Source organism: Anser cygnoides, chromosome 4 (assembly GCF_040182565.1).
Source record: "Anser cygnoides isolate HZ-2024a breed goose chromosome 4, Taihu_goose_T2T_genome, whole genome shotgun sequence".
Lineage (NCBI taxonomy): Eukaryota > Metazoa > Chordata > Aves > Anseriformes > Anatidae > Anser > Anser cygnoides.
This window is the reverse complement of record NC_089876.1, coordinates 62,061,819-62,087,162: the sequence shown is the minus strand read 5'-3', so window position 1 is coordinate 62,087,162 and position 25,344 is coordinate 62,061,819. Positions and strand designations below refer to the sequence as shown.

Sequence of the window (25,344 nt, the reverse complement as noted above, 5' to 3'; positions counted from 1 at the left end):
GGGGCACCCTTTGAACTTTTTTTCTGTTTATGGAGTATGAGACATGCACAAGTCTGTCACAAACTGACGCTGAACTGAATTAGAGAAGGATATAAGTTTTCTTTCAGGAATAGTATGGATGCGCTATCACAGGTGAAATTCTCACCTTAAAGAGAGAGGTCTACCTTTGTGCCTCAGAATGTCAAAAGCAAAACAATCCCTGTGACTTATGTGAGAACAAGCACCATGGCTGGACATCCGTATGCCAGAAGAGGATGTATTGTGTAGGGGATTCTGTCACATACGGAATTGGGTTTTGTTTGCCATCAGCTTGAGTCTGGGACATCCCAATCAAGTGTTTATTACCTCTCCTAAGACTTCCAGCTCTTCTTCCAGCTGCTGAGTCTCTTCCTTCACTGCCATCAGATAATCAGTAACTGACTGTCGAGGATGCAGCCCCTTTTCAAAGCGATTGTACATACCACTCCAGAACCTGGAATTGAGGGGAAGGTCAGCAGTTTTCTCATTTGGCAATATGGTATCAGAAGACTTAAATACATGCATTTTTTTCAGCCTTTTTTAGGTCCATCATTGGAGTGCATACATGTTCCATACATTCATTAACTATTTGGTAAGATTTATAATCGCTTAAGTCGGAAAAGAGCTCTAAGATCACCAAGTCCAACTGTTAACCTAGCACTGCCAAGTCTACCACTAAACCGTGTCCCTAAGCACCACAGCTGTGGTTCATTACGGTTCATCTACATTGGCTCTGGCCTGAAGATGCAAATCTGTGGACATGCGCAGCTTGAACCACTTCTTATACACAATAGAAAGAAACAGGAATGTCTTGGATCACATGGCTCTGGGTGGTTCACTGATTAGGGTTTTCAGCGATTCAGGACGTTAACTATCAATCAGAAGTGATATAGCTTATCAAAAGAACAGGTATCCTCTAAGACTAATACAAACTTTTGCTACAGTATTTTCTTGTTCTACACTGTATGTGCTTTAGAGCAAAGGTACCTACCTATACCGGAGCCATGGTTACAGACCGTTTTTCATAATTCTAGTTGTTAACCATTATTTAACTTCCCACAAAGCCAATTTTGGAATTCTGTATGCTTATTTTTGTCTGGGGTAGGGGAGTGAAGGGCAGCTAATTACCAATTTGCTTTTTTTTTTTTTCCCCCTGTAAAGAAGGCTTAAAAACGAAGGCTAAAAAACAGTATAGTGTCCTGATCTCTTGAAAGTTAAACTGAAATTTTAAACATGAGATGAATTTTTTTCTCTAAAATAATTATGGCATTTCAGTTGCTGCCTAAATATATGCTTACACCTCTCAAGTAAACAGAATGCTTAAGAAAACAAGCAAGCTGGGAAAGAAAGAAAAATAATTAAATAGGTTCCTTAGCTGGAGGTGTACTCAAGTGCTTTCCAGATCTGGGGACTTATGTGTTGTTCTAATGGAGAAGCCTCTGCTAGTGATACCAAGTTGCTGTACGCTGGATTGCAATTGATTTAAAATAGCAATCCATAGCAAAAGGAAAGGCAAACACCAGCCTATGGAAATTGCATGAAGCATACACGCTGGCTAGTTACCTTCCTGCTCTATGGAATTATCTGACAAACTCTTAGCTAAACACTTGAGTTGATTTTTCATTTTCAGGAGAAAAGGATTCAAACTGTAAGTCTGTGGCTTACTCTAGCATTCTTCCTTCCCGTTTTCCACAAAACACATGACCAGAACCTGACTTTGAGTATGTAAGTAGCTCACCAGACAGGTTAAGTAACTGAGAGACTTGCCCTCAGATGCACCTGTCCAGCCAAGTAGCTATTATTCTACCCCAATACTACACTGTATACTATTTAAGTCATGTTCCCCCTTAAGTGTACAGTCTGATAGCTCGGAAATCTTTACACACCCAAGTAATTCAATTAAAATCAACTGGATTACTTTTCTAATGGAGTATTGGTATTTCTTTTACAAATCCCACTATGCCAAAGAATACAATTAATGGCTATTTTTAAACTCTTTTAACGTGGATATGGCCTGGAACAGTAGATGTGATAAAATTCAGTTTCTGTCATCTAGGATACTTACTGACTTTTTAGCAGGTGCTTTTAGTTGCAGTTAGAAAGCAAATTAATTGCTTTTACTTAAGTCACAGTTTTCATGTATTTCTAATCAAGTTCTCCTTAAGTTTGTTAAAATTAATAGCACAATTAATTACTCAAGTCAGAATGTCAATACCAACAATTCTAAACTCATTAGGTTTAGTTCAATTTTGAAAAAAAAAAAGAATTCATCGTGTATACTTTAAGGTATAACAACAACACGGAGAAAGTCTACTTTTATTTTTACTGAACACTCAGGTTAGCAATTAAACTGTATCAAATCATCATTGTAAAATCTTGAATGGAAGAAGTATTATAAGGAAATTTAAATTTAGAAAACATCGATGAGAACAGAACTGAAAGAGCCATTTTTCACTGGAAGAAGTGAGTAACCATGAAATTAGGACACACCACTATCAATATAGCTCTAATCTTAAGCTTCTTTTCAGACTAATACTCTGCTGTGGACTGCTGCAGAGGTGTTGGCTGACTGTGAGCGTGCAAGGAATGAACTCATTGCATCTGAACCTGAATTCACTCTCTGTAAGTTCTCTTATGGAGCGATAAATACATAAATACAAAGGCATTATGTGCTTTTATGTACTAACACATCCTATGCTTCTCAGCAGCAAGTGATATTACCTACTTGTACAAGAAGTTGCATGGAGCCATCTGTGGGTACAGGGTCCCTTGGGTTTGGCTGTGGTTTGATCTGTAGAGAGGATTCAAGTAATCTGCACGGTTTTTCCACAGGTGAGCCCACAGTGAATATGTTCGTTCTTGGATTCTGAAAAATAGAGTCAAGTGTATAAATATCTCAAGCACAATTCAGGTATTGATAAAGCTTGGGTAAGACATTCTAGTGCTCTACTTGTTTACAATCAGCTTTATACTTCCTTAGCAGAATAAGATGTATCCCTTTGTTGGTCATTAACAGCAAAATCCAATCCGTTCCCCATAAAGCCAGAGCAGCTGGAGAGAGAATGTAGAGAGCTGGGTTCATTTTAGGCTTCCTCTGTAGAAGTCCTAGAACAGCCCCATGAACCTTCCCCCGCAGTATGCATGGAATGATGATGGACAGCTTGGTGCTTTCTTTCCTGCCCCACTGCTCTGCAACCCCTTCGTGGCCTTGGTGAAACTGGAGGCATTCATAACCCATGCTTGTTATGCGTGGCCAGTAAACAGGCAGAAGCCTGACACGTATATGAACATTGCCTGGCTGCAGAAGCTGAGTAGTCAATTGTTCTCTCTACTCTGAGTTAAATTCACCCATGGGAGGGCTTGTAATTATGCAAGCTGGCAATGACAGGCGCTGTATAAAATAATTGAGATTGTTAAAAAAAAAAAATGCTTTACATGACAGGATCTTGCTTCTGTGAGGTGAAGTGACTTTCAGCTTCTTTTTAAGACTCCAGTGATGGGTCACTTTTTTTCTGTGGATTACGTGGAGTGAGTCACAGCAGGTTCAGTGCTTGGCCAGGTTGTGTGTTCTTGGTCTGAATCACATAATCATACATCTGAATCACATAATGGTGGAGTCTGTGGTCACATGTAAACTGTGATGGACAGTAAGATGCTTTGGGATGGTTTGCCCTAGCAGTATCAGCTAAAATTTCTTTGTTAGCATGAGAATTTTGGGGTATTTGGTCCCAAAGGTTTGAGAGATGGAGAGGATCACCTCCATAAAATTGGCTTTCAGACCTATTGCTGCACCAAAAGGATGCCCACACAAGTGAGCTGAGATTTCTCCTGCAGTTATAGCTTGGGATATGATGAAGCTATATCAAATGCTCTGCATTTGAGCAGTGAAAGGATCCAAACAGCAGCAATGACTGCCGCTTCCCTCGCAATACTATTGCTGTCATGATCATGATGCATGAGAAAAGCAGGGGGTACCATGATGTAACCTAGGAGCCAGGGCCCCATGCAGCAGATAACGAACATCAGCTCTGCCGTGAGTGATAATGTTGGCTCTGTTAGGAACTGAGGACAGGTAGATTAATGCATAATTGCTTTGGAGCTAAACAGCAGAAGGACAGTTTGGTAACTCAGTCCTCAGGAGGGGTACCAGACTAAAAGGCTGTTCATAAGTAAGTATCCCAGAGGACAGGACTAGAGTGGTGGCTGGGAAGAACATGAGATCCAAAGATAGGTTAGAACACAGAAGAGCAGTGACTGTTAAACTGAGAACTTAATTTTCATTAATATCATCATCTTTTTTTTAGAGCTTGCCTCATATGTTGTTAATACTTCAGTAAGGCTAGGGCCACGTGGCTAAAGGTCTAATGCTCTCATCAGTTCTCACTAATCCCTGTCATGCACACAGTGGATTATACTCACAGCAGAGCCACGTTGCAGAGGATCAACATTTTTGGTATTAATCTGTGTCACCAGAAGATGACAGCCAGGAATGCTACGCTGCACCTTGTGCGTTATGGAAGCACGTACACCTGGGCTGGGAAACACTGGAGTCTTGAACACAGTAACACACCCACAGACCCCACCATAAATATGCTTCTAAAGAAAAGGCTTTCATACTTCAGCTCTCGTCTCTCCTTCTGGCTGTTACACAGGAAATTACCAAACTGGCAAGAATAGATATGGTGCTGTATGTGGATCAGGAATCTCTCATTAAATTCAAAGGCGCAAGGAAATTGTTCCATTAACTGCCAGACACATTCGATGAACTGGTCAATAACAGGGGATATCTCTTTTGGATCTCCATCTAAATTGCCATACCTAAAACAGGACAAGACACATTCAGTTATAACCTGAAATCCGCTAGGAAAACTGGATTGATGAATCCTGAATTAATGAAAACAAAGCCCTCACACTTTCAGCGCACAAACTATATTCATTTCTAAAATCTCAACCACCAGCGTGTTTTTACTTACAAAAATGATGCAAGGCTCATGGAGTAGAAGGAAAGCAGAATTTATCAAATAGAAACAGAAGCCCCTTATGGGTGTCTTGTTACTTCACATCTACTAACAGCTGGCTGCTACATAGCCACGTTTTAATGCTATTAATACACAGTTATGCCACAGTAACAGAAGTCAGCATAAGAATGACTGCAGTGACTTTAGCAAGCTATCCTAGACAGTCTGTCAACGTCAGACCATTGCCAAACCCAGAAGACTGAGCAGGAGAGGAACAGAACAACTTTGGCAGAAAACAGTTTAAAGCTGCCCTCTCTTGGTGACATTTTTAGAAAGTGGGAAATTTTTACAGCTACTTTATCTGTAAAGTGAACATGAAACTTTCTATCTATAAAACTGTCTGTTGAAACCACTTGCTGTAGGGTACGCTGAAGAACAGGAACCTGAAAATACAGAACACACAGAAATAAAAAATATTTTTTAAGTCTACCTAATAGGAAGAAGCATTTTCAATTAATTATTCTGCTTGTCTAGTGTCATAAAGCTTGGGAAAAATGGAAAGTGGAAAAATGGAGAGTGGAAATCTATCAACATCTAAAATCAAAGCCTTCACTTCTACTGTTACTATGCATCAAAGCGAGCATAACAGTATTGTACTGGAAATCAGAGTACAGCCATCGGTGATTACATTTCATTGTATCTATCACCTGATAATAATAGACATCTGGCAGCATTATTTTTTAATGTGGTAATTCCGGCTGGAATTTCACAAGTGTTGTGGCGCTTATACTGAAAAGTTGTTTTTTTGTGTGCGCTTTTTTTTAAAGAACATAAATTTATATCCGAATCAAGCAATATCATGTAGTTAAGCCCCAATACAAAAATTACACTTTATATTTTTACAGAAACTAAAGGAAAAGAAAGAAAATAAAGAAAACATGGATATTTATCCATGTTTATACATAAACTCTTCAGACATTTTCATTATGTTATAGCCTTTCTATTATGGATGCACAAAATAACTTGTCCAGATAGATGACTCTCTGCTTTTCCTTTACCTGATGTTTCTGAACAAATGCTATTGTTTTCATTGGAACAAAGCATAATAAGAAAAATATATTTTAGATAATAGGTAACTCAAAGACATGCCTAAATGTAAGTACTATCCTGGAAGATGTACACTCTCCTGAACAGGGACTTAAGTGGGAAGTCTTGGCACTACTGAAAGATCTCCTGGATTCCAAAGGGGATTTTCAAGCCACATACTATTTTTTTCCTCACATGCATCATAGCAATTGCAAGACCAGCACTCAGTATTCTTCATAGCAATCTTGTAGTGAATATACAATAAAAGACAGATACAAAAATATTTCACTTTGATTTTTCCAGGCAGCTAAGTTATATAGAGGGGGAAGATGGATGTGATGATATCCTGAGGGTGTGTTCTGTTGATATGCTTTGAAAAACAAGTAAAGTAAAATTGGAATGGCAGTGGATACTGACTACGTAAAATATATACAGAGAAAAACTTCAGCACAGCCTTACCTGTGGTTAAATTTGTGACCAAAGGAAATCCAATCTTTTTCAATTAAAACCTAAAATGAGAATATTGCGTTCAGTGTAGTGGAGCAGAGCTGACATATTGAAGCAGGTAGAACAAGCAGTATTGGAATCCCAGGTATTTTTTAGAATAAGCAGAAAAGTGTTGAGCAAGATATGATGTAAGCAAGCAGTATCGGAATCCCAGAAAAATTTTACAGCAAGCAGAAAAATGATGAGCATTGAGCACCACTGCCAACTCAGAAGAAAGTAGCGTTTTTGATTAATGCAAGTAGGATGCCAATATTTCAACATAAATTAGGTTGCTTCATCATTTTCTAAACCAGTACCTAACAATGTTTCAAACCTCATCTTAATGTGTGCCCATTAACTTAACAGGCATTCCTAGATGCCTCACTAGTGCTGGTGTGCTTGGTAAAGGATGAGATCTTCCAACATGCTTGCTCATTGCAATCTAGTGTCTGGGGATCACACACTTCTGACACTCATAACTTCATTTATTCCAGAAAATAAACACAAACTCATGCTTGCACCAAAAAGCCCCTTGGGCCACAAGAAATTTTCTTGGTTGAGTTTATGAAAAAAAACAGATGGGTACCCAACTGCTCCACACCTTTGATAGCATTTCATAAAGAAATGGGGAGACTAACTTGGATGGATAAAAACCTTTATACATAAGGAGAAAAAAAAATAGAGAAAGTTGATTTTCCATCAGAAAGAAAAAAAAGATAACATTTTCTAAAATGATGCCATACTATTTTCATTTACTATGTGAAAGAGAACCTGCTTACCATGAATCCCTTCATAGTTCTGTAATATGGGTCCAACAGAAGGCTTGCTACAGAGCAAACCTGGGCTGTTCTATCCCAGCCATCAGAGCAGTGAACAAGCACACTCACACCTTCCTCAGCTACAGCCTAAGAATACAGAAAAAGTCAGAGATTTCACAAGCAGCAGAAAGGCAATAGTAAGAGAGGAAAAGTGAGACAGCACAGTATGGAGGGCATTCATTTGAGAATTGGGAAAACTTTGGGTTTGTTTAATTTTGTTTCTAATTCTGCCACAGATTTCCTGAATGATGTTGAGCATTATTCCTCTCATTTGGAAGGTCTTAATCGCATCCCATCCCATGCAATACAGTGTTTGCAGCATCACCTCTTTCTGCGCCAGTATGGGAGGACGAGGGATCCATTTCAACAGTTTCTTGTGCCAAAGGAGCAGTGAATGCTGTCCCACATGCCAAGCAGCTTTCTAACCGCCAAGTTGTTAGCTATTCTGGTTTTGAGTTACTTTCACCTCCTCTTCATAAAGCTGTTCTGCATAGAATAGCTAAGTATGCTTTTGGGCTATGGGGAGACAGAAGAGAGAACTAACCCTCTGACCTTATCCAGAAAGGAAGAGATCTGAATTTCAGCACCTGTTTTTTGTGAACACCAGTGAGACACAAACATTGGATCTGGGGACTTGAAGGCACATACTACAAAATCTCGTTTGTAATTTGTGATAGGCATCCCTCCCTGTCCTTTAGATGCACTAAGAGGATAGATACATTGGAAAAAAAAAGGGGGGGGTGGTACTTAGCTATTATGGAACTTGCAGATAAATACATTTCCAAAATATACCAGCAAATTCACCTAGAACACAGCTTCACCGATTCTCAGTTCCAAAAGCCTACTGTGTACAAGAGGATCCAGACCACACAGAGCAATTAAAATACATCAACTGGCAAGAGGGGACAACTGTCTAAAGCCAGCTCAGCTACTGCTAATGCTCTCACTCACGTACCAGCAACAGAACAGCCATATTTCCATATGGCTCTTAATTTCCCTTCCTGATGGCAATGTCAATAATGGTAATGTCTGCCTCCAGTGCCAGGCTAGCATGGATATTATTACACCATACTGCATTAAAAACATAATTGTAAAGATTTCTGATGAAGCCTGTGGTAGTAGTGAACATCCATATCTAATAAGCAAGATTGTACAAATACTTTTAAAGTGAATAACTGAGGAGAGAGGATCCCATTTTAACCATAATCCAGGAGAAACACACAAAGAGGGGATTTGTACAATGCTCTCCAAAGTCTCGTGTTGCATTATTTTTGGAACTTGAGGGTTATTTTAAATTCTAAGGATTTTGGCCTTTGCCATTTCTAAAGAGAACTATGTTTAGAAAAGAAAGAAATAAAATAGGTTAGGAAAGACACTGCTTAGATAAATAAACATTTAGGTTAAATTTGGGCTTAAAAGGAAACAAGGAATAATAATAAATTATCTATGTTTATCTCAAGAGACAAGTAAATTCTACCAAAATAGAACCCATACGGGCAGAAGACCAAAAACTGAGAACTGGGAACTGTGCAAATAAGAACAGGTCAAAATGCAAGCCTGAGTAAGCACGAGGCTGGCAAGCATATGGACAAAGGATATACTTTTTGGATATTAAACACTAGCCACTGGAAAAAAATTGGCAAGAGCTAATGTAAATGACTTGATTTCTATAAGCTAAAGAAGCTAGTAGGGCTGGGAGAAATAACACGGGCATTTATCTTGCAGCTGGCATTCAGGTAAGAAGCTACAGCTGCTGAGCAGGAAGAAGCAAAGCAAGAGAAACAGGCAGTTACTTAGGAGGCAGATCCATGAGGTCATATATAGCACGTCTTGTAAATAAAATGGCCTGTAAAAAATTGTAATAATAATCTTAAAAATAAGAACTGAACCAGAAAGAGACAGAGCACAAGTAAGGGGGTGACAAAATTACTGTTAGTAGATGAGAAATGTCTGCACTACTTGAGGTGGGATTGGGAGAAATAATTTCTTACCAAAGCCAACACTTTTTTTTTTCCTGAAGCAGTTACCAAGTACGTAAGAGTAGAACCTGCTAGAGAATTTGGCCATCATAATGGACAGGCACTGGATTAGGAGGTTAATTTAGGTGTTTCCTAAATAACTCAGAGGACAGTGCTAACATTCCTATAGTACAACTACCATGTGAAGTAGTAGTCCTAGAACAGAAATTGTCAGCAAAGAAAATGTCCTGGAAACAGTGGAGGAGGCAAGGTAAATAGGGAAAGGAGCAGCAACAGCCACTGCTGGGGCAGTAAAGAAAGGGCATTGAAATACATGGCATAACAAGATACAGGAAAGTAGAGGCCATAATACATTTGAGATCTTCAGTACAAATTAACACAAACTCTTTTTACCCTATTAGCAAAATGTTCATGTCATAGGACCTAAAACCTTTCTCTCCTCATATGCGAGGCATCACAAGACACACTAGTTTCAGATACAACATCACTGAAGATAACAAGTTACCCAAGTAACTTGGGTTACTTGTTCCTCACTTTCTGTATCTGGTTAGTTCAAGTTTTGTTTTTATTTTACACACCTTACCTTTGCAATAAAAATGCCGGCATCCATAATGGCTTTGATATGCTTCAGCCAGCCTGAATTTTCAAGGCCCCACAGAAAGTCACTCATTGAAGGTGATTTCAGCTCACAAACTGCAAAATAAGCTACATCTTAAATGCATGGTAAATACAGGAAGTCCGATGCAATCAGTTTACCAAATACATCCTGTGCGGCACAGATCTTCCCCAGTTGTGTTGCGAGTGAAGTTTTCAAACCCTTTATAGAGGGGGCTTCTATCTATTATCGAGGTCTTGGAATCAGAAAATGGACAAATTTCTGCCTTTGGACAGGCAGAAAACCACTAAATGCCATAGCCTCCTATTCACAACCATATTTGTTGGTGAAGCTGGATTTGGTGAGCGCTATAGGGGCAGCCCCACCAAATCCCGATGTTAGCATCACCACACATAATGGTGTTTCAGATAAAGCAATTCACTCAACAGTTCCCTGTCCCTGAATGAAACCTTATTAAAATTTCAGATGTAGCCAAAAGACATCAACTGATGGTGAGGAAAAGTCATAGCTCACCAAGGAAAACATTTTTGCTGAAAACTTTGCTATCTTAACACCATGTTTGAAGAACAAAATCTCCCAGCTTTTACAACATTAAATTTCTATCCTACTGTACCCATGCTTTTTTTTTTTTTAATATTACAGAGCTTTCGATATCATAAGAAAAATAGTCAATCAGAATCTAAACCAGATATCTCATTCCAGCAAGAAATACCTAGCAAAATTTGGTGTAATCTATTTTCAAGAGTGAGACACTAAATTCACCACATAAATAGATTACACACTTATTCTGATCCATGTTCAATTACACTGTCTTTTAAGGAAAAAAGGTATTAATCTGTGAAATTCATTTAAGGAATATAGTGAAAACATCATGTTTTTCATTGAGTTCATGTATGACCTGTGAATTAATAATGTCTTAGTAGGTCTCTTTTCTCTGGACGTCTTCTAAAAGACTCAGCTTATATTTTGAGCCATTATGACTGGTGGCAAAACTTCCATTTCTTTCAACATGACCAGAGTTTAATTTTACAAGCCAAATTCAGAATTTATACCATGTCTGAGTGAATCTGTCTTCACTCTTTTTAATTCAGAGGCAAAATTCTGACTCCTTTTAATTCAGAGACAAAACAGCCTAATGTGTCCATGTGAAATCCAGTAATCTTTGTACGCAGGTCTCTTCCAGATGGTTATTTTAAAAGTCTTTTTGAAGGATATTTATAAAAATGCATAGATAGCAGCACTGAAAGCAAACATCTTTTCACATGACTAATGCTCCTGTGCAGATGGAAGCATGACCAATTAGTAGCTGGATTCTGGCTGAGGCTGCTGTCTCTGTTTACAAAAGTCCAAGGTAAAGCTGAAATAGTGCTTTGCTCGTTCCCACCACCAAATTGGAATCAATATTTACCTACCACTTCACTGAGCAAAGTTCAGACTGTCCTAAATTAAACGCACACACCATATATTTCAAATGATTTTGGCCACCAACCTGGACCTCAGTACTGAGTTCAGTTATGAATTCAGCTTATCCTGAGGGAAAAAGACATTTCTGTCGCGGCAGGGAAAAAAAAATGATACCAGCACACAAAAAAAATCTTGCTACCTTCTTTCCTTCAGGAGAGAGAAAAAAAAATAAATTAAAAAAAAAAAAACTTGATACCAAAATCTGAGAGAAATAAGACCTCCTGCACACATGCCGTGGGAAAGAGAGCATAGGCTGGGCACAGGAAAATCAAGAGCCCATGCCAGAGTTCATGGAAATCCAGCTGTGCTTCCTTCCCCTGGAGGGTAGGAAGAAATCGGGCACGTGGTGGAAACTGCCTCTTCCATCAGCACAAGTACCAGAAGGGGATGCAACTGATGCTCAGTTTCCCTCTTTCTGGCAGCAGGGTCCTAGGGAGAGGAAGGAGAAGGGCTGTGGGCCAACCCCTCAAGCTCTCTTTCTGGCTGATCTGTCACTGCAGTCCAAGGATCAGAGGGCTGCTCTGATCAACAACCAGTGCTCCTGGTATGAGGGGAGGAGAAGCTCATGTTTGCTGTTTAAATACAGAGAGCATGTGGGGTCGCCATCTCAGTGCACAACAAACACGTCAAGCTAAGTTGTCCCCTGGAAGCCTGACAGGGCTCCCCCGCTTCGCAAATACCAAACAACAGGCTCAGCACCTGAATCTTTCCTGAGAAAACATCTTGTACCACATCTTCTTCTAATATTAAAAATTATTTCAAGGAAGTTGTGTCCAGGATCAAAATTGGCACAAGTTTCTTCATATACACCTCTCTTAAAAAATAACAATAATAAAATTCAATATTATACAAAATGATAGAGGCAGCAGAGGCAATGATAAAACTTGTTTGTTTGTTTGTTTTTCTGGAATGAATTTTCAGCACCTCAAAGTACATTTTTCTTCCAGAGTAAAGCGAAATCTCAACTTCTTTTTGCATATTCTTAAAAAAATCTCATTATCCTACAAATTTAGTATTTAAATTATTAATAATCTGTATTAAATTTTAATATAAATTTACAATGCTCTTATATTATGCTAAAATAAATATACAAGAGTAAATACATGTTAAAGTTAATTAAATAAAACTGTTAGAATTAAAGTTATTAAAATTTCAAAGCTGATTTTTTTCTTTTTTACTAATCAAATTCTTGGCAATAAGTATAAACTAATTGCTTCGGCTTTTTTCTAAAGAAATGTAATTGAAATCAACATATTCCTAATATAAGTGCATTTTTAGTTCAGATTTCTTCAGTGTTTGAAATTATTTAAAATTGTATGTTGACAACAAACTGCAGTCTTTCATGTGACCTTCACTTCTGCTTAATTCCAGTAAATGGAATAAAATTACCTTTGCTGCACTCCTGCACCAAATCAGACTCATCTCACAACATAGCACGATCAGTAGGCACATCTGGGGATGTTGGCAGTGTAATGTGATATTTACATTAGAGATTTACCCAGCTATATTCAAATACTTGATGAAAATGTAAACCCATATCAAGTGGATATTGTCGTTGTCTTTGGCAGCCTTTTTGATTCTGGTTCCCCAGTAATAACATTTTAAAGGAGACAAGAAAAATAAGATGAAGGAACACTTCTACAAATGGAAAAAGAGAAAAACTGTATGGCTTTTTACATGAAAAACAGCCCTCGTGCACCTCAAGCCTTAAGATTCAATGAAAGCCTCAAGTATTTGAAACCTCACTTCTTTAATTTCTAATCTTATCTGTCAGGTCTCTAAATGAGATTTCAACACAGAAAATATAAAATCTATGAAAAAACACAGACATATGCAACTTATGGCTCATTTAAGAACCGATGCTAAGAAGTTATGCCCCCAAGCAGCATAAACTGTTAAATGTATCAGAAATTGTTACCTATCAGTTTGTGCCATGGGCCCGGCTCATGAACTTCTGGCTCTAAAATAATACACAACACTACCCCGTGCAGCCAGGCTGGTTGTTTACTACTTTAACCTTGCTAGGCTCAAGCTGAACAAACAAAGGGAAAGGTTTGTTCACGAGGCCTCTCTTCCAGCCAAACAAGGTTTTGTCGTTCACCAAAACCCCTTCTAGTCTCCCTTCTGAGACCCTTAGGCAAGGAACTAAGCAAGAATACACCACGGAGGGAGTGATGCAGTAAAAATAAAATGAGTTGCCTAGCAGTTATTGATTTAACCTAAGATCCTGTGTGGGGCTGAGCACACATGCATCTGTAGTGGGCAGAGCAATGACTACAGAGCCTTCCTCCTTCACTTGGACAAGGTTACTGACCAGGGATCACAGAAGACTGCGCAGACTGCCTTGGAATCACATGTGGCCGAAGAGGACATGGTAAGGTACGTTCCTGTGGTACCAGAAGGCACATTTCAGCCTGGAGAAGAGGAGGCCCTGGGGACACCTCTTTGTGGCCTTTCAGTACTTAAACGGGTCTTATGGAAAGGATGGAGATGGACTCTTTACTTGGGTAGATAATGATAGGACAAGGGGGAATGGTCTTAAACTAAAAGAGGATAGATTTAGATTAGACATTAGGAAGTAATTCTTCACTGTAAGAGTAGTGAGGCACTAGAACAGGTTGCCCTGAGAAGCTGTGGATGCCCCATCCCCAGAGGGGATCCCCCGATTCAAGACCAAGGCCTGTTCAGGATCAGGCTGATTCAGGAGGGGAAAGAATTTAAAAGTCTTTTGTTGATGATATACATGAAATAAATACTGAGACTGCGTGGGATGGAGTGAGCACTTACTATTTGCCTGTTAAAAATCAACAAAACAACTGTGGGTCAAGGATGGCTTTTTATCCTTACCCTTTTCCCAGAAGGCCTCTAAACTGTAATGTATTCCAGACACTAAAGCTATAAACCAGTACAATGTGCTGGTTTATACACCACTAGGTATTTATAAAGCGATTATTACTAATTTACAGGGGATTATGAAGGTGTTGAATGGTTACACCCACTGACTGGGAGTTTCACAAACAGACCTGATGTGATGTGCCCTATACAGGCCATGAACAAATTTCTGTTAAAATTTAAAGTCCCAAATACATGAGTTCCTTACTGACCAAATACAAAACTCAAGCCATATGTTTTCTGAGATTTTTTTTTTAATCTTCTGTCTTTCCCACCATCATCTTAGTCAGATATAAGCAACTGTTTACATTCTACCATCAAATTGTAAACCACAAGGAAAGAGTAGTAGCAGTAAGGTGTACTGAAGTCAAATGAGGTTTGTCATTAAAGTAAACAATACCTGGATTTCAGTCATGGAACAAGATTTTCACACAATTAGAAAAACATCCCTAATTGCAGTGATGATCCATGGTACAAGTCCATTAGACAGCAGGCAACTACATGCTGTACACCAGACAAAATTTTATTTTGGTACTGATTTCAAAGAAGTTGTTCTGATTTGTGTCAAAACTTTTCCTTAGCTTTCAATAAAGAAGAGTAATACCTTCAAGCATTTTCTGCAGACTATTTCTCATGACGTGGATGTTCTCAATGCCTATGAATTGAAACTTGATGTTGGAGTAGTTGTCTTCATTCTCATATCCCTTCCCTGCTGCTCGGTTTGCCATTGCATTGAGCTCAAAAAAAAAATAAAATAGGAAAACTGGATGAAAACAAGTAGCGCAGATTCTTTTCAAAACAAAGCTCATGGTCTACTGCAATAAATCAGAGTGATTTAAGTCAGGCATAAATTGGAAGCATTTACCATGGTGTCGACGCAACTAGTTAGGCAATGGGAATCCATTTACAGTATATTGCAGTCTGCTGGGTCACTAAGGCTCTGATCTCTATTTCACACACATTGAGTATTAATCAAACACACACACACAGAATACCCCACAGCTTATGTAGGGCTCTTCTGCAAGAGCACAAAGGTTTAATTTTGCTTTTAAAAGGCCATTTTGATTTTATTTGTGGTCAGCGTTATGTTTACTAGCAGAATATACCCAGAAGGTGGCAGTGTCTTATCTGCCATAACACCGTTCCATGGCATATGGAACATATATTTCCCAGAAATACATTTTATTGCTCAAATCACCCAAAAGTTCATACAGCTTAGTTCTCTTAAGCTTGAAATAGTGAAGAGTCAGAGTAGTTTTCCCAAGTTTAGAGTGTCTTGGCTCCAGTTGTATAAGACCACAAAATATCTGAATTGACAAAATTACCACAAAACATCTTCATCTACAATGCAGCATTATCAAATATTTTGCTGTGCTTCAGCAAAAAAATACATTGAAATGGAAGCTGGAGTTTTATCTTTGAATATGCTGCTTGCTTGCTGGCCTGGGAAAGTCACTAAATGCTTCTTTAGTACAGTTTTCCCACGTGTAAAATTAAGTGTATTTTCTGTTTATTTCCCCCTTTTTGAGATTCTTGGGGGGAAAAGAAAGCTATCTGCCAAGCCCCTTATGCCAAATTCAGATCTCCACACACATAAAAAAAACAGAGCTGATTGAAATTAAGTACTTTTACTTTATTAACCTGTATATATTTATTAATATTTATTATTTCCCATACTTTTTTCATTTCTTACTCCAAATGGTCAGCATTACAGGAATTCCATGCCTCTAAGCACAACTAACAAGTTCTGCTCAGGAAAGATCTCTGATTTAAAGTAACAATGCACATTGCACATCCATACTGAAGGACACTAACAAAGCTTTTCAAGACACCTTGTGAGGTATCAGTTGACAAAAAAAAAAAAAAGAGACGTCTTCATTGCAAAGAGAGATTATGTTCTGAAAAAATCAAAATGAAGTATCTCAAGTATTGTCTAGGGGACAAAGGACTAGGGAGGTAACTCATTTTCCAGTTTATTTCCAGTTTATTTCAATATTAAAATATTATTTTATTATTGTAAGTTGTTGATTTGCTGCTTCTCTGGTTGCTTTTGAAGTTCACAATAATATACTTCAGTACTCAGCTAATGGTGTCACGGGAAGAATGTGTCTCTTCTTGATCTCCACCCCAAACACACACACTCCCGCTATTCAATTTTAATTTGGAACTGAATGCAGGCCATTAAGGAGGATTGTCTGCTGCCAGCTAATCTCGAACTAAAATGAACAGGTCTAGCTTTATGTTATAAGTCAAAACTGGTTCACATGCCCCGTATCTGACCTCTTAACTTTCAAAGTGCTAAAAACTGAACCCTTTTTATGAACTTTAATTTAATTTTAGATGCATAAGTAAACAGGTGAGACCGCTTTTCAACTGTTTTATTCTAATTCAGAAAGGTGAAGATAGGGTTTTTCTCCCATCTTCACGTTTTCTAACACATCTATTCCCTTGAGAACTTAGCAATAGGAATGCATAGTTGCATTTGTGGAGGACCATTAGGAATTGAAACATTGCATGACTTTCATGATAAAACAGAAGAACCTATACTCTAAAACAGGAAACTAGACCAAAAAAAAAAAAAAAAGGAAGAAAGGAAAGAAGAAAAAAGGGAACTAGTCTACCAATGAGCACTCTGCTGATCTTTGACAGTCAAGGAACAATAAAAAAAATTACTGCCTGTGAACAGCATGTCCTCTAAGGACAGAGCCCTCAGTGTGACTTGCTAGAAAGATTTAAATCATCTGTCAACTCCTAATCTTTCTCTTTTGAAGTAGACCTCAGTGTTCTTATATCAGCAACATGAAGCCGTCCCTCCTGACAACGGCATATAGCTTCAGAAAAAAGATCTGTATGTATGTCTGAATCACCAGAAAGCCCAGAAGCCCTAAATGAAACACACCTTGCCCTTAACTGACCTAATCCTCAGCACTGAAAATGTTATAAACTGTCTCTGCATCAGAGCAATTTCATCACAGAAATCCTTCATTTAAATAAATAAATAAATAAATAAATAAATAAATAAATAAATAAATCTGAGACAGCTCTCTTTAAAAGTAAATAAATATAAGGTTAAATTTGCAAGGCTTTCTGACACTCATTTATTTTAAATATTATCAGTTGCCAAATTTTGCAGCTGCCACAATATTTACTAACAACTTTTCCACATCACCTACCCAAATTCCATCTGTTGCTCCTAAAGCAGTTGTTAATTTCTAAATTGTGCCTGCCCCAGTTTAATCTCAGCAAACAGGAGAATAAAACCTTTAAAGGGAACAGACCTCACTTGCCAGTTTTCCTGACACCTTCTTTAGTGTGGAAGGTAACAAAGTCCTCTCTTTCTAAAGAGTAGTAGAACTAAAGTGTTTCACTCATAAACTTTTATTAACATCTTCTGTAAACACACAGAGGAAGAAGAAAACGAAGAAAGGCAGTAGCCAAAGTAAAAGCTCTGTGCTTGGTCACCCTGGCCTATTTAAATGAAGTGGAAACAAAGCTTTCCTCCACAGCCAAATCTTTTGTTTTGAACATTAGCAATCACAACAAAGGACAGTGTACTTGGGAATGCTGGATTCAAGGATCTGTCAATATTCATCATCTTCACAAGCAACTAGTTCTGGTGAGAAAAGAGGCAGGTCGCTCTTTAGCTTAGCAGAGCAATGGAGGACCTTGCAGCAGACTTGATAACTTACCTGTGTGTTTGTTCAGGTCTCCCGGAGAAATGCCATGAGCAGCTTGCACTGGGATCTACCACTGCCTACATGCTCCAGGGTTATATATGCATGAGTAGCTACACAGCTGTAACAAGGCTGCATTTGGCACCTGGGATCACAGAAGCTTTGGTAAAACAGCCCAGTGCAGACAGAGATGAGTGGGAATCTAGGTATCCAGATTTCTTTCCATCAGAACTCTTTTTCCAGAGAAGTTCAGTGAAAACTGAAGTGTTTTCACCTGCTGACTGGCTCTTGAAGAAGTCAGCACTGCTGGAAATAGAGTTTTTTGTAATTTCCAGCTAATTTTGCTCTCTTCACTTAAAGTTGAGGCTTTTTTCACTTCTCACAGGAGGTGTCTCACCAAAGCCATTTACTGGAAAAATTTTCAGGATTGGAGCTTATTCTCCCACTTAGAGGAGTGATCTTGCATGGTAAGTTTTATTATAAGCAGGTAGAGGTTTGCAAGACTACAAATAACTGTAAATACAATTTTATAACAGGAATTATTTTTCACTAGCCTCATCAGTATTACTGTTAGCTCCTGCATGTGTTGAAACTAGCCTTTTATCGCATAATCTTACCGTTACTATTCCAAGTTATTATTTATTTTTCTGTATCTTAACATGTTGCTAAGAACAAAAAAAGAGAAAGACTCAGTGTAAAGAATAAAACTCTCAGAGTGAGAAAAACATGGGCAAGATTTCTAGTTAAGATATCCCTGATAAATCCTGATTTACCTGTGGAGTTACACAGGTGCAACTGAGAGCAGAAGTACAGCCAGTCATTTATTCAGCCCAGATTCAGTCTTTTTATGGGCAAGAAAGGCAATATACTTACTTTGGGTCGAGTGTCAACAACATATAGGAAATCACTTCCTGGGTTTGCTTTTCTGATGGCCTGGAGCATCTGTTCATCCTCAAGACATCGAGCACTAAAGCCAGATAAAGGCTGGCTGCTCCTACATATGGAGGCCTGCAGGAAAAGAAATAAAAAATTAATTAGTATACTTATTAAGCAGAAATGATTTAGCATCCAGAAGCATTTACAAAAGCAGCTTATTAGATGTTCACCATAGGTGTACAGTTGCATGGAAATGGTAAAGTGAATTGCATGTTACTAAATAGATTATTTTTAGAAAGACAAGGGAATATTATGGCAATAATACCCCAATGCCCAGGTCTAATCTTGAATCCAACTTTTAGAGCTATTTTAAATATAGACTTTTCCCTCGTGGGGAATATCTCCTGAAAGGTGGTCTCTAGAGAACGATGAGTACAACACTGCAATCACAAGAGCACTGATGTAACATAAGGAATGGATCCCTCTGCATGGTCACTTACATTTCGGTTATGATACTAGTTACACCCAACTTACACCAATACACGTTTTACTAAACAACCTGAGACACCACGAGTCCAGGAAGCAAAAATGCATACTGTGCAGCCAGATCAGCGATGCTGCTGTATTTTTAGCACTGCCTCTGGAGAAAGCCCTCACTGCATGGGAAGTGGGTCAGGCAGCCTGGCTCCTGGAGTACATTTATTAGCCAGAGCTGTTGAAGAAGGCAAAGGAGTTTCTCCCTAAACCCATTAGGAGCAGGCTGCTCAATGAAACTGGGAAAGAAGGAACTGGATGTGGAACTGGGAGGTTTTATTTCGCAGTCACTGCTAGGCAGGGAGCAGCTAGGTTTGTAGGAGGCACAGGGCTAATGCATGCACTTTCTAAGTGCTGAACGTAAGCATGAAGAGAATCTGTACTCTGAAGGTCGTGACCCACACAGACTGCCCTACAGATTATTTATTACTGTGAGAGGGAACATGCTTGTTTTCAGCCAAGTCTTTGAACTATCAGGGGTTAGTAAAATGGGTATCTTTAATACATAAACCCCGAATCGTGTGAGAGCCTGTTCAGACATGAAATGTTTTTTGCAACCAGATTATTAGTCATTTAATTTTGCCTGCTGATCAGTGCACTTCCCAGTGATTTAATATATGCTAACACGTCTTTTTCATGAAGCAAAAGATACTCATGAATATGTTCACAACCTATTATTTTAATAGAAGGAAGACATTTCTCTCTCAACCATGGTGTACCATACTTGAGGTAGATATGGACATCAAGACTAAGGCTAAAGTTAGGGTTGTGGATTAAGGTTAAGATTGAGGAAAGTAGGGGCTGGAGCTCATTACGTTATAGCACTCTGGGGGCTCAAGGGCTAAGATATGTGCTGCCACCACAAGGAGAGAGCAGCTTGTCTGTCAAGTTAAGCTTGAGGTTAAGATCATGTTTAGCCTCAGCTTATGAAACAGCTGCACTGACAGCAGTGCAAAACTAGAAAGATAAATTGACCTAGATACCCATTAGGTGCCAAGCAGGAATCATTATATGCTATCTCCATGAACAGCTTGCCTCCAGCTGACTCAGGCCAAATGCTTATGATGAGCCCATATGTCTATAACATTTCTTGGGATGTGGGGGGAGCAAGAGATCAGGTCACTTTGTATTGCACAGGCTGAACAAATAGTTCCAGGGTTTGATCTTAGCGTAGCCACAATGATCCTGTGAGACACAGAGTAGTGTCACAACATCATTTGAACTTGCGCATACCAAATTACTATGGGACAGTAGTGGTTATGAAAGACTGAATGAGTGGCAGCCATCCCCCTGCCAGCAGCAGACCTCTTCCCAGCCTGCTGTTACTCTAGTTGTTCAATGACTACCTTCACCAATCTTACCCCACATCTTTTCCTAGCCCTTTGAACCTTGCAGGGTCCTGGAGTGAACACAGTACTTCAGACCCTGGTGGTCTGAAAGTGAACCTTCGCCTTAACCTGAACACCAGCTGAAATGGGGAAAACATCTAGGCCGAAACTGGGGAATGCACCCAAACTGGACCACTATATATTGCAATCCAGCTGACCCCCAAGACCCGTTCTTTTCCTGAGATTTGAAAGTGTCCAAGTGTTTTGAATCCTAAATGCCTGTATTTGGACTTAGTTGATTATGCAAACTGATTCATTTTGAAAAATTTGGCCTTAATTAAATATTAAATACAATATACAATTTATACATAGACCGTATTTACTATTTAAACCTTTATTTCCTCCTGTTTTGTAGTCAAACCCATAGATCTTTACTGAAGCAGAATTCTGCTGAAATAAGGGGGTAAAGAACAAGTCAAAAATGATGTCTCATTCCCTTCTGAAGCTTAAACCTAAGCTTCACTGTGGATAAGGACCACAGCAAGGAAAAGATTTCTGTGGAGACTGTAGCTTATCGTTCTTGCTTATGACAGCCTATGGAAATAGTTCCCATCCTGTGTGGGAGACTCCAAAGATGCCCTGTAATCCCACACTAGCTTTGTCCTTGGGCAGTCCTGGCCATCTCCCAGAACTACCAGGGAAGACCTCTTGATGCAGTTGCCAGTCTGGGACTGAAACAGAAGGAGCTATTAGACACACAGATCTTCTGTGAGTACCAGGGGGACACCATCCCCCTAACTGGTAATGACAGCTGATCTAAGCCAGTTCCTAGAGGCCCAGGACACAAATGTAAAAACACTCAGTCCATGGGACCCTTCAGTCCACCCATCTCCTTTACATTAGCTGCCAAAACCAGGAGTGCCAATAGTCTAGGTGCAAGTTTTTTTCCACATGGTTACAGGCAAGTGAGGCAGCTCCTCACTCAGCCCTGAGAACATCTAGCACAGGGATTAGGTGGCACTCTTCTACGAAAGACAAGGACAACGAAAGCCTCTTCAGCAAAGCCACAACACATCATACACACATAACACGTGTGCTCAGCCAAAATTTGGTAGCTCTTTCAGCCATCCTCACTAGGTCGAGTCGCAGATTTTTTTCTTGAGAGGCTACTCCCAATTTTCCAATGGTTTCAAGTATAGTTTTTCTCCTCCTCATCTTGCTCTCAGGCTGTGGCTACCACGTCCTAAATTCCTCTGTTCTCCTCCAGTCATCTCCCCAATCACCTGCTACTGGCCTTCGCTCTTCTGCCACCCGTGTTTCAGGCTGCATCTCATCTGGTCTCCCCAGGCCCCTCTGACTTCTTGTACCTTGTCTTGATTCCTTGTGATACAGGAATTGCAATAATTTTTTTTTGATGTTAGCTTGATGATGAAGCTGAGTTTAAATAACTGCATTAAATGTCTGTGAGTGATCTAACCATAATTCCAGTATGTGCCTGCTGACAATATGTAAAAACCACACTAACCAGACTACACCAACAATCTTTTAATCTTTTTTTTTTTTTTTAAACAAACACTGATTCTTCTTGTAGAAGTTTACTAGAAGAATTACAAAGTCAAGGACAAAATAAGTAAACACATCAAAGCTACAAATTCACACTTACATTGTTATCCTTGCAGTAGTAGGAAAGAGCTGGGAAACGCCTTCGGCTCCGGAATTTAGAGCTCCCCACTATGATGTGTGCAGTTGCAGACTTTGGTACATACACTTCTGTAGGATAGGAGTCACAGACCTGCAAAAGGAAACTGCTTATTTGGTCTACAGAATACAACTAACATTAGCCAGCTCCACTGCAAAAACAACATAGCAAGGAACCCTGTTCTCAAGCAATAGAGAGGCACAGTACAGCTGCTATACGCATCACCTACATTTCTCAAAACAGTCTTCTAAAATTGGGATGTGTTAATTCTATCTTGCAGACAACAAAGCCAGAGTAGAAAATTAAAAGGACTGTATTTCCAAGTGTTAATTTATGCCATGTTGAGAACATATATTCAAATCAGAAAAGAACCAGCATTATGTACAGCATGGTTGTATTTACAACTGCTGCTTCCTCCAGAGCAGAATTTGGAAGTAAGGATGGGAATGGTTGAAATTCCCAAATATCTCTCTGTTATAATGGGGACTGTAGAGCCAAATTTTCTGGTAAATCTGGGGAAAATAACAAAAAACGTAAGGACTTGGCGAAAAGGAATTCATCTGTATGAAATGAGGATACTAAAAGGCTAGCAACCCTGCCAATGCCTTCCTTCTCAAAGGAACACAATGACCGGGCAACAAACAAATAAAAAACTAGAGGTTCTTCTGGAGACAAATAGGAACAGAAATGGGATCCCTGCCTAACTTTCTTTTCCTGATATCGTGTGTGGCATTCTGGCTGGGGCCAAAAGGATGTTCACTATCTCCCTGGGACTTGCTGAGATGAATAAAGAAGTTAGGATGCCCAACAAGAATTCAGTTTCTGAGACTGCTAGAGACAAGTAATGAAGGAGAAGGAAAAGGAAGGGCTTGTGGTTAAAGATGCTGTGGTGAATCGGGCTCTATGCATGATCCCATTTTTCCTACGCTTTATCTTAAGAGAGGTCAAACATTTTTTCCGCTTGTTTTAACAAAAAGAAAACAAACCCTGACAGCACACTCAGTCTTCTCTGAGAACTTCACAGGCCTTCCTTAACATGGATATGATCCAGCAACAAAGCCAATGGAGGGCATGAACAAATTTCTTTCAGATCATATTTTGGTTGTTATTTCTCACAATTAATTAACATTCTGGGGACTTCAGCTGTACAAGACTGAACTAGGCAGGACAGTATGTGGCTAGGAAGAGATATAACCTCTCAGACAACTCTGGAAAACTCTAACAGTCAATCACAGAGGCTTCAAAAGGACTGTGAGAATAGCTAGTGAGGAAAAACTGTTGCTAAATTTGCTGTTACAAGTATTTTTTTCTTAAAATGTCTGTGTAGTAATTTTACGTAACAGTACATGTCAGGAAAATTCTCATTTAGACACTTAACATTAGGCATGATTTACTTAATTTTAGGTATGATTTACCAGCAAGCACTAAGGTTTAAAACTTACTCTTGCCAAATTTCTGCTCTTCGGCTTCCAATATATTAAATGAAGACACATCCTTTATCCTGCTATCTATTTTCCTTTCAGTGTGAAAGAGGAGAAGGGCTGCACCTTCCTACGAGTGTGTACAGGACTGGGCACACAGGAATTCTGCATCTAAGCACAAGGGTAGCCCACAGTCGGACTGCTGGTCCATGCACTTCATGGGCTCCATGACATAAACATCACAACAACTCACGCCATAGTCTCTGTTAACGTCACTAATCTGCCAGTAATCGTTCGGAATACCCATCCGGTTATATTCTTCATTGAGGTCCACAAGCTTCCAGCCTTGTTCTCGTTCTTCTTTATCTAATTTTGGATTGAATGAGAAACAATACAGCTCTTCATATCTCACTGAAACAAACAAACAAACAGAACAGTAAGAGATCTAATTTCTGATCCTGAAGTCACTCTTCAAAAACAAAACTTGGCACTGTTTTTTTTTGTAGTTTCTCTTTTAAAAATAGCATAAATTGCTACTCCAAATCCTACAGCATGGCTTATAACTATTGTCAAGCATACTGTGATATTTTTGTTATTTGCATAAGTTATATATGCCTTATTAGCAATGCTATTTGAAGTATTCTGTTCTAAAGAATTAAAATTAAAGGAATTAATCTTAATTAAAATTAAGATTAAAATTCTCCCCCAGCACAAAAAAAAAAAAAAAAAAAACCACAGAGATGATACGTTTTTATCTGACAAAAATTGAAGTTAGTGACAGAATCAGTATTAGGCCTGCAAACACAATTTGCAAGTCAGAGGTAGCTTATAGATCCCTTTATTAACATAACATCTGTTTTGTGCAAAATAGCATGTGTTGCATCAATCATTTCATCATGACCATAAACTCATTTAAGTAGCTACGCCACTTGTCACCCTCAGTCAAGTACCATATAGTAAACTTTGCTTGTACTGGAGTTTTATTTATTTATTTATTAGGAATGTCTGTGTTGTCTGTGTTTATACTAAAGAGTGTCTTAATTGTGGTAGCTTATGGCAGTCAGACACCACTGGCATTAAATGCCACCTGTAACTGATACAAAAAACTATTCCACATATAGCTTGAAACAAAAGTTCTTGCTGCTGAAGATAGTGTTATCTCGTGAGGGCATGTTTTATCCTGTTGCTCCAAGTTCCTTACAACTTTCTGACAAATAAGTTTTTAACTTTGAAATTGAAATAAAGTGAATCACAAGTTGAATCCTCTCTGGTGTCACAGTTCCCCGTGGATACAGGTCTTTTATGATACAATTTTAACAAGATCAGTAAATTTAACTACCACACTTTCTTTTCTAATAATATCTGCCTATATTATTATACTAAGCAGAGTCTTAGTATACCACAGTAAGGAACTCATGGATATAAAAATAATATTATCAACAACAATAACAACTACACAATTAATAATGATAAGGCTTCCACTTTTTTTTCTGTA

At 38.8% G+C, this 25,344-nt stretch overlaps 1 protein-coding gene across 6 annotated transcripts in view; it reads right to left on the bottom strand.

The window, feature by feature from the left end:
* MTMR7 (myotubularin related protein 7) overlaps nucleotides 1-25,344 on the bottom strand; it is a 67,099-nt gene that overhangs the window by 2,808 nt on the left and 38,947 nt on the right. For 3 of the 6 annotated variants that reach the window (XM_066996783.1, XM_066996784.1, XM_048049816.2), the window contains 10 exons: nucleotides 24,103-24,260; nucleotides 22,393-22,521; nucleotides 18,865-18,999; nucleotides 14,922-15,054; nucleotides 9,929-10,038; nucleotides 7,328-7,453; nucleotides 6,522-6,571; nucleotides 4,636-4,836; nucleotides 2,744-2,884; nucleotides 346-472 (listed from right to left, as the gene is read on the bottom strand). In XM_066996783.1, coding sequence (XP_066852884.1) covers nucleotides 346-472; nucleotides 2,744-2,884; nucleotides 4,636-4,836; nucleotides 6,522-6,571; nucleotides 7,328-7,453; nucleotides 9,929-10,038; nucleotides 14,922-15,054; nucleotides 18,865-18,999; nucleotides 22,393-22,521; nucleotides 24,103-24,260 — 1,310 coding nt within the window. The remainder of the gene's footprint in view (nucleotides 1-345; nucleotides 473-2,743; nucleotides 2,885-4,635; nucleotides 4,837-6,521; nucleotides 6,572-7,327; nucleotides 7,454-9,928; nucleotides 10,039-14,921; nucleotides 15,055-18,864; nucleotides 19,000-22,392; nucleotides 22,522-24,102; nucleotides 24,261-25,344) is intronic. The other 3 variants (XM_048049819.2, XM_048049818.2, XM_048049820.2) reach the window with 3 other exon arrangements.